The 13,411-nt window shown below is 39.9% G+C and overlaps 1 protein-coding gene across 1 annotated transcript in view; it reads right to left on the reverse strand.

Annotated features, from left to right (window-relative positions):
- pou6f2 (POU class 6 homeobox 2) overlaps positions 1-13,378 on the reverse strand; it is a 73,930-nt gene extending 60,552 nt beyond the window's left edge. The window contains exons 1-2 of the mRNA XM_084566367.1: positions 12,484-13,378; positions 6,237-6,424 (exon numbers count right to left, since the gene is read on the reverse strand). Coding sequence (XP_084422493.1) covers positions 6,237-6,408 — 172 coding nt within the window. The 5' untranslated portion in view covers positions 6,409-6,424; positions 12,484-13,378. The remainder of the gene's footprint in view (positions 1-6,236; positions 6,425-12,483) is intronic.
- Positions 13,379-13,411: the final 33 nt, after the last annotated feature.

Raw genomic sequence — 13,411 nt, forward strand, 5'->3', positions numbered from 1 at the left:
TTGCAGCTTCAATTACATCTCAACAACACCAACCGTGTCCGTGCCAGGAGATGTGATGCCTCTTTGTTAGCTCTACATGAAAGGCTTATTGATATTGGTTATGAAGCGCGTGCTGCACATTTTTCACATATTTTCTAACTTAAAGAAAGTGTATCACAAAAATAAATGCATACTGAAATTCAATTTATTTTCTCCCCGGCTATCCACCTATAGTACGTGTAATGCGCTTTTCTTTGGAATTCTTTCTAGTCAAGGCCAAAATAATCTTCTTAACTTTAAATATACAAACAATGGGGAGAATTATATTGTCAGTTGTTTTGAAGTTGTAGGTGTCGCTCAAAGTCATTCTCCGTGTAAACAAGCATCCGCGAAACCTGCTGACCTTTGCTGCTGTTTGCAAGAAAACAAGAAGTCCGCCTTGTGCTCATCCTCCCTCTCTGTCCTCCACGCACTGATTGTGTTGCTGTAGCCATGGGCGCTGCGGGCACATTAGCAAATGTATTACACCTGCTTTATAGGCATGCATTAAACCTGTTTTCAAGTCTGTGCAGACAGCTGAAATCCCCATAATGAGATCCACCTCCTGGGGAGAGACTTGTTCCCCCTCGGTCTCCTTTATCCACTCTTATTTACACAGCGTGGCCCATTCAGCGCTGAGGTTTGCGCCACTTTATTACTTAACCTCACCACACAACATTACGAGGCTCTTTGCATCAGCAAGCAGCCTGTCCCACCATGCATCCTGCTCACTAAGCTGATTACACAAAAATAATAAGAACTCATGCCTCAAGCAGTGTGGGTTTGTGCGCGACTCTTTGTGCGATTGCATGTGTGTATGAAAGAGAATTTTACATGAGAGACAGTAGATTTATCCCAAATCCACATTATGTATCTAGCACCAAGCACGCTAATACTTATTGCACTGAGAGGAGGTGATACAAGATGGTTGTCAAATCAAACTTAAAAAAAGAAAGTCCAAAGACGACTTCTTTGTGTGTTCCTCCTTGAACACAACAAAAAAAAAGTATGAACACTAACATCTTTTAGTTTCCATATATTTAATTACATACAAAAATACAAGTGAAATTGTCTTTAAACTGACTATTTAATTAAATTATGGGCTAAAAAATTGTTTTTAACATCCCTTTTATCATTGTGCAACTCATTATGGTCGTTATCTAGTCCAGATGAAATTCATTTTAGTAATCCAGTGTACAGTCTAATTGTAAATGAAGCCTAGTAAGCCTGAAATAAACCTGTAAAAGCAAAGTGCAGGGTAGTATCAAGAAGTGATTGTGTGTAAACAAGAACAAGTAGATTTATCCCAGCTCTACAATATGTAACTATCACAAAGTCTGTGAGTTTATTGTATTGAACGAGAAGAAATAACACAAGATCATTGCCACATGAAACTTAAAAAAGAAAACTTTAGTCTACAGGCTTTGTAAGAGCGTTTTCTAGGACCTCTTCCTTGAACTTTTACACGAGACGCACGTGTTATTATTCAGTAAATGAGTGCATTTTGCAGTTTGCCAAATCTAACTTTAAAAAGAAAATGTTAGTCCACAGACTTTCTGTGCGTGTTTTTGAGGCACTCTTCCCAACATCTTTTCAATTTTAATTTGACTGATTATTAGTTAAGTAGCAGATAAACGCACAGGTGGAGTTGTGAAATACATATGGACAGCCCAACGTGCCTGAAAAAAACCCGAGAGAGTAGTCTCAAACAGTCTGTGTGTGACTCTTTGTGTGTTTACCTGTGTGTGTGATAGAGCATTTTACACGAGCGGCAGTTGTTGGTACACAATAAGCGAGTGCATTTTAAAGGTTTGCACCAAGAACAAATGATACAAGATGGTTACCGTATCAAGTTTAAAAAAGAGAATGTTATTCCAGACACTTTCAAGGTGTGTTTTCTAGCCATTCTTCCTTGAACACAACGAAAACAAAGCATGCACAAAGAATGCACCAAGACAAAATGCTACAAGATGCTTGTGAAAGTCAAACTTAAATGAGAAGAGGTCAGCCCAAAGATTTCCTTTACTACGTCCTATCTGCTTTTTAGGCATTCCTCTCTAACAACAACAAACAAACCAACGTGCTAACATCTCTTGAGTTTTAATTTGCTTAATTATTAGCCAAGCAGCAGATAAAAACACAGGTGGAATTATGAGACAACTTCAAACTGAAAACATGTGAATTTTAATTAAAATAGGTCTGGTTTACACATTAACTAGAAGAAACCAGATGGAATTTTTTACTAACCAAGTGTGAGTCTGATTGTAAATGAAGCCTAATGAGGCTACAAAAACATTAAAGCAAGGTGCAGCATTACAGCAGACAAGCCATCCAGCGTGGACTTTTTTTTTTGTTCTGAATGACCTCCAATACCAGGAATCAATGAAGATTCATTCTGCTCTTTTGGGGAGGGGGGTCTCTAGGTGACCTTTGTGAAAATGTTCCACCATTTTGGCAGAATCCGTATAAGTGCAGACCATTTCATGTAGACAGTAAGTGTATGAAATGAGTGCTCCTGTCCTTCCAGCCGGGCTCTCTTTGACAGCATGATGATAGAAGCGTCACATCCTTGGGAGAGTAAATGCAAACTGACAAGAGATGAGCCTTTGGTTGCTGAATATAATACGGAATTGTGCTCTGAGTGTCTTATTATCTTGTCTGTTGATGTCTGAAAGGGGGAGATTTGCTTGAGAAGAGAAGACAGAAACTGTACGCATCCAACACCATCTCGTCCTTTGAAAAAAATAAAAAATAAAAAAAAAATAAAAATTGCTTGCCCTACTAACCACAGCTTTCCCACCTAATGTCCACTTCTACTTGGAATAAATACAAGGCTGCAGGATGTTTGTGGTGCCTCATAGCCCCTGTTACCTGAAGTGGAAGACTATTTGCACAGGCAAGCTTTTAAGGGGAGAACGACCCTTTCACCACCACGGTAAGCATGTGGTGGGTGTAGAAGGTGGACAATTTACTGTAGACAAACATGACCGCTGCTGTCATTGTCTCCCACCGACTTCTCCTTCTCACACAAACGCTTATAAACAGCATTAAGACTAAAGTCATACATCAGGGAAAGAAAAGTTGTGGTAGACACTAAGTATAAAATCCCATAAATGGCAGGTGCAGTTGCATCTCACGGTGGACACTTATCAGAAATGTGACACACACGTCCAGAAAATGCACATTTAGTCCAAGTGACAAACAACCTTGTACAGACTATCCTCAAAACTGTTCTACTCACGAATCCAAAGATCCACTTTCAGACAGGTGTGTTACGAATACAGTGTGTATTTCCTGCACAGAAGATACAGTCAAATTCTAGTCTCGACACGATTTGCATTTCCCTGAAACCATGTGATAAGCATGTTGGTTTGTGTGTGTCTGTCAATCACGAAACTGGAGCAATCTATCAGAGCAGGCTTTTCAAAGCAGGAGGCGTAAAACGGAAACAAAGTGCTAATTTGTCTTTCTTCTAAATGTGAAGAATCAGAGAGTAACTTCATCTCTTGCTGCTTCACCGTCCCAGGGAAAGGCTGAGTGTTGTGGCTTGTGCACGTTGCGGAATCGCACAAAGAAAACCACTGAATAATGTAGGGCCTCAATTAAAGTTTTTCCTTCATATCAGTGGAATTCACGTTGATAACAGAAAACTTTGGAGCCACGGGAGATCACCACAAACACAAATACAAGCAAATGTAACTTAATTAACTACAAGAATCAAGCATAAAGATGAATAATGAATAATTGATCTGCTCTTGTGGTCAAAAAAGCTTCAACTGCTGTTCAATAGCTGGTTCTACAGAGACTTCATAGACCTGCCTCAAATTATGGCGCGTAATATAATAAATAAACTGCAGAAAATATTCACTCAAACTTCAAACGACAAAATAAAAAACAAACCAAACTCTGCAACAAGGAGAGAACCATCATGAGAGGTATAAACATTTGAATGACCAGTCACTAGCCTACATTTCTCTTTAGTCTGGAAGCATCTAAATAAAGACCTCCCACTCTTTATCTCCCACGGCAGAAGACTCGACTGTACCACCTTTCCTCACCATTCCATAAGAAGTTACGTGGAGAGCGGTTTCCAAACCAAAACCTGCTGCTGGCACAGCCCAGGGCGCTCTGCCACCGGGCAGAGAGGGACCTTCCGTCAAAGCGAAAAAGCTGCACAGGAGCGCTCCGACCAGCCACAGTGACGACATCAGCAAACACCAGCCACATAGCACACGCAAATATTCTTCATCTCAGAAACAAAATCCCCAGAAGTTACTGGAACCATGCAGGCTCCACATGAAGACAAAAAATAAATAGCCTCAAATACAAATAAATTGCAGCTCGTTTAATGACAGCTAAGTGTCTTTGCGTGAGAGAAAAGGAAAATCTGAAAGCTGTGAGTGTGAATCAAGAGAGGAGTCAGATAAAAAATGACCAGAAAGGAAGAAAGGAGGGGAGACTTGATGCTTATTAAACCAAATTGCAACACTTTGGAGACAAATCCTGCAGTACGCAGTCCTTGTTTAGAAGACTAGCCTCGGGTTATTCTTGAAATAAGGATTTAAAAGACAGCTGAACTCCCACTGATTAGGTTTGAGAGTTGCATTTGGCTCTCCCTCCTGCAAACTCTATTTTATTCCGTTCACAAATGTTTGGCAAGCTCGGTCTGTAGGAACTTTATTATACTTTCTGCCACTTCACAGGCAACACAAGCACACACACAGCCAGCCAGAGAGTCACACATAATTGTTTCCCATTTAAAACTCTTATTAAATCCTGACAAACACAAAGTCTGCACTGTTTACTCGATTATAAATTCGTAAGCGGCAAATAAGAAGCAATTACATACGACACACAAACACAGTTGCAGCAGAACATACACTAACACGCTCGCCGTTCAACTTCCAGATAACACTGGACACGACTGTTGACACCTGAAGACACCAAAGTTACTACAAATATTAAACACCAACATCTGAAGCTGTTAGACAAGATTTTGTCATCTATTATCTTTCATAAGCATTAAAAAAAATTATAATATTAAGACTTTCCTAAAAGGTTAAATGACAAGCAGATCAGCTTTCCTTCGAAATTTACAATGGATCACCTCCTTATGATAAATCTACTGCTGAAATTAAGCAAATAAGAATAATCTTGTATAAATAATTTGTCACATGGAGATCAAACAGAAAAAATTATAAGCAGGAGAATAAATAAAATATTTAAAATTAAATATATCAGACTAATCTGAATGTATTTAGTCTTCTATAACAGTACAAATATGTTAAACCCGCATTTAATGCACAGTAACATTTGATGCTAATATTCTGTTCATTGTCTCTCTAATTAAAGTAAAATATTTCTTCTTTTTCCTTAGAAATTATAATGAGAAAATTTGCCATAAGATTAATTCCACCCTTACGCTTATTGATTCATAACGAGGCTCAGTGATTGAATTAGTCCACATGAGTGAAACAGCTAATAAAAAAAAACAACACACTTATCTAGACGCAGGCGACAATTAATGAGATAACTGAAAAATAATGAGCATGCTGATTGAGAAATTATCTTATTGTGAAGATAATGTGCAACTTAAAAGACCAAAAATTAAAAAAATAAACTAACAAAAAAGAAGACCTGGCAATTATTCAGAAACAATCATATAATATCTGATGTGATGCTATAATTTTACTCAGCACAAAGGGATTATTTAATTTAATTCAGATGTGATTTGCATAATGTGCTGTTAATTTCACAAGTGTTTAAAGTATAAATCTAGCAGTTATATATTATATATTACCAAACACCATGAAGGTGGCATTTAAGGAAACTATGCAGGCATAATTACAGTTTTTACAGGTCAGTTAAACTTTTTAATAGATTTGCATGAAGAGACTTGTGCAAAGCTGCTGCCTCAAAATATACAGCAACAAAGCATCTAAATTTAAAAAAAGCAATAAAAATGTACTACAACTCTTTTACTTTCGGCATGCATCAATGATCTGCTTTCTGAAATGTTGGGCGACACATCTGAGCACTAATTTCCCTGCTAACATATCTCAGCGCTGACTTGCTGATTGCTGCACTTAGTTTGTTTCCTGACACTGTTGACACCTGTCCCAGCACTGGAAGCCCTCCGTTTCCACCTGCATAAACCTCGGAGACCTCAGCAGCTTTGAGAAGGAGAAGGCTCAGACGTGAGGTGTGATCGGACTTACCGTAAAGCTTGTTGGGAGTGCCCTCTCTGTCCGTGGCCTCGGAGGGCAGGAGCAGGGGCTCGTCGTTCAGATCGCTGTCTGGGGTGGCCGCTTTGTCGTCCGCCCGGAGTTCTGCTGCGCTCATGTCGCTGCGCAGGGAGAGCAGCGGCTTGCTCAGCTGCCCTGTAATCATCGGATCCTGGAGGGAGCTGGGAGCCCAGGTGGGAAACAGGGAGGAGGGAGAAAAAAAAGAGAAAATGCCCCTGGTTAGATGTGTGCTTCGGCGTCTCACCCTCACCGGCTCCTTCTCTATGTCTCTACTCCCTCTCTCTCTCTCTCTCTCTCTACCCAGCTTCTCCTTTCTATCGCTCACTCATCACTCTCCCTCTCTCTCCTGCTCCCTCCCTCTCCAGCTCTCTCTTTTATCTGAGGCTGGTGCTACCCCGCTGATACTGCCGGCTGCTGCCTGGTGAAGAACTGTTACGGATCGCGTGGCTTTACCATTATACCCTGCAGTCCTAAAACGGTGATACATCCATCTCCAAGGGCTCATTACTACCTGACATGTGCCTCGTCTTCGGCAAACACTAAGCTGACAGCAGTCCACGAAGAAAGTGCAGAGGCTGATGATAAATAAATGCAACAAATCTAATTCTACGTCCAAAAGAAAGAAAAACAACCGCCGCTGATTATGTCAATTTTCACATAGTTGGGGACAAAAAATGAGATCAAAGATGACATGTTGCAGCAGAATGTGAGGCAACAAGAACTTAAGGCCTGATTTAAACGAGAGATGAAGTCACTGATGTTCCCAAATTTTTAGCCCAATTATTTTTATTTCTTGTCAGCGCGTAGTAACAGGAATGAACAGCATCTAGATGACATGATTAGAGTATTATCTGGCAACAGATTCAATTCAGGAAACTGAACTGAAACAACAAGACTTAATAAAAATAATAAAGTATTTTAAGAGATTTTTAAATGCACGCATTAGGACATGTTAACTCTAGTACGAGCACAGAATACTAAATGTTATTTTTAGTTTTAAAACGACCAAAAAGGAAACTTTGTGTTGGGGGAGAAAAACTTCTCTTACCTAGACCAAGCTCCAGCAGAAAAGAAGAAAAAAAGAAAGAGTTTTCAGAAAGTCCAGATGTTGAAATCAGTCAAAGAGCGGCTACAACATGCCACCACAGAGCAGGGACCAGCTAGTGCATGCTTCCCACTGAACCAGAAGCAGCCTCCTCAACCTTTCTGTATCTGAATGACCACCACAGGTTCAAGCCTGAGGTTGCTTCCTAAGACAAACCCTAGAGATGTCACCTCCTCCCCCTCTCTCGCTGTCTCTCTCTCTCTCTGTTTCTCTCTCCCTCCTGTTTTCACTCCCTCTGTCTCTTCCCTCTTGTGTCTTCTGACTGGAAAGCTCCTCAGACAGCGTTCACCCCACCTCAGGCTTTGAGCCAGAGAAACAGCAGGACCACGGCCCTTTTTCTTATTTATGAATCAAGTCCAACCTAAATATGTCTGAGCAAAGGACAGGTGACCTCGTATGGAAGCGCAGGAAAGAAAAGGGGAGGTCTTATCTTGCCCCCGCACCCATCAACAGCCCCCCACGTCTATCGGGGGTGGTCGATGAATTTCCACCCAGAGGGGCCTTTTTAATGTGCTCATCACAGGAATCAGCCCTCTTTGATATGACACATGATAATCTATGAAAATGTTAATCAATAGAAGTAGTTTAAGCTGTCGTTAAAAAAACGTGAGCCGACTGGTCAATACTCATATCCCTGGTAACAATGTCACTAGTCATCAGGGCTTCATTTGTGGAGCACTTAAATGTGGGACACTGCGCATCAATGCACCTCCCTGCCCGCCGAGGTAAACACATTTTCCCCTCTGTCTGAGCCTGGCCACACTCTGCATGCGTTTGGGAGCACCCCGCACCTCCTCCCTCCCTCCTCTCCTTTGAGCTGCTTGATAGGTCCACTGGAGGGCAAAATTAATACCTAATTGAATCTTGCAGTCATCAAAATAATCAATAGTTTTTTATTATTTATTCTTCACAGTCTGTTGACTGTTTGAAAGCTCAGAGGGACAGCGGAGAGCGCAGGCAGCCCAGAAATTTCTACCGTTTCACAATGTAATTTTCACTGGGGCATGAGAGTTTGCAAGGCCTATAAAAAATGAGAGCAGCGGTTTTTGTTAGGAGGTGGGGTGAAAAAAAAATAAAGGAAAAATGGGAATCTTTGCCCCAGCAGCCACGATGAAAAATAGAATAAACAAGCTACTGACACTTCAGAGAAGGGCAGGGTCCTTTCTGTCCATCCCTCCATCTTTTTCCCTTTCCCCTTTTCTCCTTATTTCATCATATCAGGAGTGTGGCGGTACCTCTCTAATGCTGGCATTTCTCTTCCTGACAGACTCAAAACAAGTGCTGGGAATGAGATCAGAGCTCTAATCTTCCCCTGGCCTCCGAGGCTCCGGGATGAGGCGGCAACACATCTCTCCCCATCTTCTACAGCTGTTAATTACTTCCAAACAGCCAGCTTTGTCTATTTGGAAACACGCCACCAAATTAGATGCTTTTATTAATTTAATCTGAGGCAGTAATGTAATTACACATAATGAATTTGCTGTAAAAAAAACAAAAAAAAAACACAATAAGACGGGATATTTTAAAAATTACCATAAGCAATTACATTAGTGGTTCTAAGCAGAGGACGTTTAACGGATTAGCTTCATTTTTTTTAACCCTCACACCCCTGATTAAAGTAATAATGTGAGTTTGTGCATAAAGGGCTTGGCCGAGGCAGACACGGGGGAGAAGGTTTGTCTCTGTTCACTCAGTCTGGCCAGAGCTCGGGAACAGGTTGCAGGAACAAGAAAAAGCACTCGATGCCCTCCCCTCCCTCTCTGCCTCCCGCTCACCAAATACCCCCAGCGGCCGTTGAATCAGTGGTTAGCGTCATCAGATATCCATGCTAAGAGCTGCTGGTCTTACCAGTGCTGTCCCAGAGTGAGGGACACTGGGTGAGAAGTTTAGTCTGTGGCCGAACACTAAGGGCTCTTCTACTTAAAACCACAGAGGAAATGAATCCTCATTATAATGACCCTAATAGTGTTTTAGTTATTCACATTGAGCTCTGGTATTTAACCAATATCCAAATGGATAGTCCCAGTTTGATATAAAATTAGGAAAAAGAAGATATAGGGTGAGGATTGCATTGAGGGCTCATAAGAAGCCGAAGAAGGACCAGTTACGCAGCTTTGGAGCCACCGCGGTTGGTGACGAATCAGTTAGTCAATTTAAAAAATGCATCTGTTTTGATGGTTTATTCATCCTTCTCTTCATAAAAGAAAGAAAACAGTTGCTGCTTCCAGCTTTTCTGGTGTACGAATTTGACATTTTCTTTCCTTCTCATCCATAACAGTAAATGAAATATCTTTAAAGTTTTGTGCGTATGAAACAAGTAAGTTGAATACATTATTAAGTCAAGCTGTGGGACAATTCTCTTTATTTCCTGACATGATTAATCAATAGATTAAGAAACGAACTGGATAAAGCAAATATATAATCTCACACACTCATCTTTGTCTCACAAAAACTTACTTTGGAATGACACTGACAAAACTCAAAAGAATTTACTAAATATATATACATCTGGACTTTTGTATATAAGAACAGTGCAAACCAACAATACAAATTTCAGTTGTTTTTAGTGTGTGGTGATTTTTTGGCCTTTTATTACTTCATTGGATGAATTCCAGTAGAGAAAGGAAGTCAGGAAGCAATGGGGGTGAGAAAGTACGGCATGCAGATAAAGTTGTAGGTTGGACTCGAACCAGCGCTACTGCGGTAGCCTCGGTTTATGGGGCGCCTCAACAGCTCACCTTGTTGAGCAGGTGTCGCAGTGATTTTCTTACTCCCCCAGTGACAACACACCTCTTAAATTAAATTATATCTAATATGGAGTTAAAACGAAGCTTGTTTTAGGATCTCTCTAATGTGACGGGTGACAAATACATAAGGTGGGATAGATCTCAGTGCACCAGTGACCCAGGCCTGAAAGAGTCTAGTCTTAAAACCTTCAGCTCGTTCAGGTCTTTTTCAACCTCTCTCTTTTCTTAAACACTAACAGATTAGTGAATTAAATGAGGTTTTGTGAGGTACTGTGACTTTTTTTTGTTACAATTGAGTCTCTTAATTTCAAAATGTCTGTACGTGACTCTAGGTGTGTAAAAGCCTGTGTGTGTGTAAAAGTGTGTAAAAGGCAAGTACATATTTTAATTAGCTAATTAGTTTGCTGTTGGAACCAAATAAGTTATTATTACTGGTGATGTGCAACTGTGATGATCAGTGAAATATGCTGACAAATGATCATAATATCAATATACCATAATATCAAATCATAGTATCTATCAAAAGTATTTGTTCATTGTATAGGCAGCTCCTGTGCAGTTGTAGGTATCAATAACTTTGTACATTCACTGTATAGTTAAAAGTGCCAGTAGTTGTTATAGTAGTTAATGTGTGTGTCCTGTCAGCATACACCTTGCACAGTGGGACCAAGAGAAACAGTATTTCTCACCTCTGCATGTTTTTATTAACATATGACTTGAATCTTGAACCTGAATTGATAATATCTGATATCGGAAACTAAAAATCAGCTTTAAATGCTACATTAAAAGGAATAATAAAATAAATCACCTTTTTAGTCCACACGTTTGATTGGTTTTCCAGGAGTAACACAAATCAATTTTGCAAAACCTGTTTTTCATCCCCCAATGTACATTGTGCAATTACCAATCATCAAAAAAAATGTAAATTATGGTAGACTGTTTTTTATTTATTTTTTATATATTCAACTATGGTAGATTTTTTTCCTTATTGTTTTTGGCCTACTTAACACTGACTGCTACTTATTTTTACTTTCTGTACAGTCTGTGTTACAGTTCTATGCCATCTACTGCCGTAACACTGAACATCTTTCCACTGCAAGATAAATAACTACCTAAATAGAAGTTAAAAATACCGTATATACATTTTGAGAAAAGATAACTAAAACATCAATAAGAGACCAACAATGATCGGTAATTTCAAAGCACTAATTACCTTCTATACATACGTGTTATTCTGCACTGGGCAAACATCCAGAGACGTCTAATGTGGTTTGTTAGATGATGATTTGTCTCCCCCTTAGGGTTATTAACCAAACTGTTCTCCTGTCTCTCAGTGAATGAATGTGTGGCAATTTGACCAAATCACCTTATAAATACAAATGTTGATGATATCTGTGATATAATATATGTATAATATAAAAATATATGATTTGAATGATTTAATCTGTAAAATTCCTCGCTAATCTTATTCCTCTGTATTCTTTTGAAATAGCAGGCCAGTGGTGTAAATTGCCAAGACTTTAGATGATTTATTTTTTATTTTTTTTTATTTTTTTATATTCCGTGCTTGTTAATATGATCAACAGTTATCCCGCTCTACTCCACTAAAGCTAAAATGCTCCCCAGTGGATGGTCGGTGGGTCAGTGAAGGCTGAGGGCTATCAAAGCAGTGTATTAAAAGGAGCTCTTTGAAGCTTGTAAACCAAGGTGCCCAGCAGGTCCACAACAGATAGGCGCCTCTGATTGGTCAGGTGTGTGTGTGTTTTCTGCCGGATCGATCCACCGAGCTGACATTCTGGAGCATCAAAGCTTTCAGTGCACTAATCTGACTCCTCCTATGAGGGCAAGGGATGTTTTTATTACTTTTTTGTCTATGAAATGCGTATAACTTAGAGGGGCTCATGATATGAGAGGCTGCACGATCCATGCGTTTTAGCGGTTTGAAAGGGAATGAAAGCATATTGAAATCAAGCTCGGACACTGTATTTATCAACCAATAAATAATGCAGAACTATAGAGAGAGGTGGGGAGAATCACAGGGCCATCCATTGGACAAACCATTGGCAAGAGAGGAGTGACACCGCAGAGATTCACACACCGCTGCTCCTCAAAGACAGTTTCCCCTCACACCGTCTCTGGAGACCTGCACCGCATACACACTCATGAAAGGTGTGAAAATCTGATTTCCCAAAAAGGATCGGTAATTCTCTGCGAGGGTGGAAGCCGCAATCAATAAATCATTGCTAAGCAGATTGTAAAGAGAAAAAAAATATTCCCCTTTGGTATCAGTGCATTAGGATTCTCTTGAGGATGGATGAGGCAAGATGGGGGTGTGAGACAATCTCAATAAAGAAGAGGCAAATCATACCTTTGGCATTCATCCGGACTGTGGTATGCAGCTGTCAGCAGAGTGACGAAGGACCTGGGGAGTCGACCAATATCTGAAGGGTTCCACTGTGTTCAGGTTTTTCTGCAAATAAACAACAAAGCCAACAACCTCAATATGATCGAGCACCAACACCAACACGCATTAAAAATCATTCAAGATGATTTAATGTCAAATTATTGTATTTGTTTATTCTGGGGATAATGCAGAGAAGGTCATGCATAGGTGACAAGTTCAGAAAAGTCTGAACCTATATGATTGTAAGCTAATAGCTGCATTTATGCTAGTCTATCCATGGACGCCGCCTCATCTTAAACACACCGATCAGCCGCAGCATTATGAGTGACTTTTCCTACAAGTAAATAACACTTATTATGAATTAATGAGGCATCAGAACACCACAGTATAATCAGTTTGTTTTGTATGGGGTGCAGATCAGTCAGAGTGTCCACGCTGACCACCGTCCACTGATTAAAGTTCCTAAATTGGGCACAAAAGCATCAGAAACCCTTTCCAATACCACTGTTGCACACTTGGTCTGCATAATAATGTCCCAAGTGGTGGTAATGCTTTCACAGACATGGCAATGTAGAAAAACAAAATTGCAGATAAATATGCTGCATTCAAGTGCATATGCAACATAAGTGTAGTAAACTAAACTTAAATTAAATTAAAAGGAAAGTGTTGCATGACAAAACTGTTGTTATTATTAGTATTGATAGCTTAAAGTTTAGGTAGTAGCAAATGACAAAAGTTAGCACCAAATGTTTGAGTGGATCCATTTGATTAATCACAGCAGCAGTCGACCTTTTTTATCCACTTTGGGAAAGTTTCAAGGACTACAGTCTATTTTAATTTATGGCATTTGGCAGCTGTTCAAATGGTTTAAGTTTAAGTAATTAAACGTCTT

This window comes from Chelon labrosus (assembly GCF_963514085.1).
Source record: "Chelon labrosus genome assembly, chromosome: 18".
NCBI classification, from domain to species: Eukaryota; Metazoa; Chordata; class Actinopteri; order Mugiliformes; family Mugilidae; genus Chelon; species Chelon labrosus.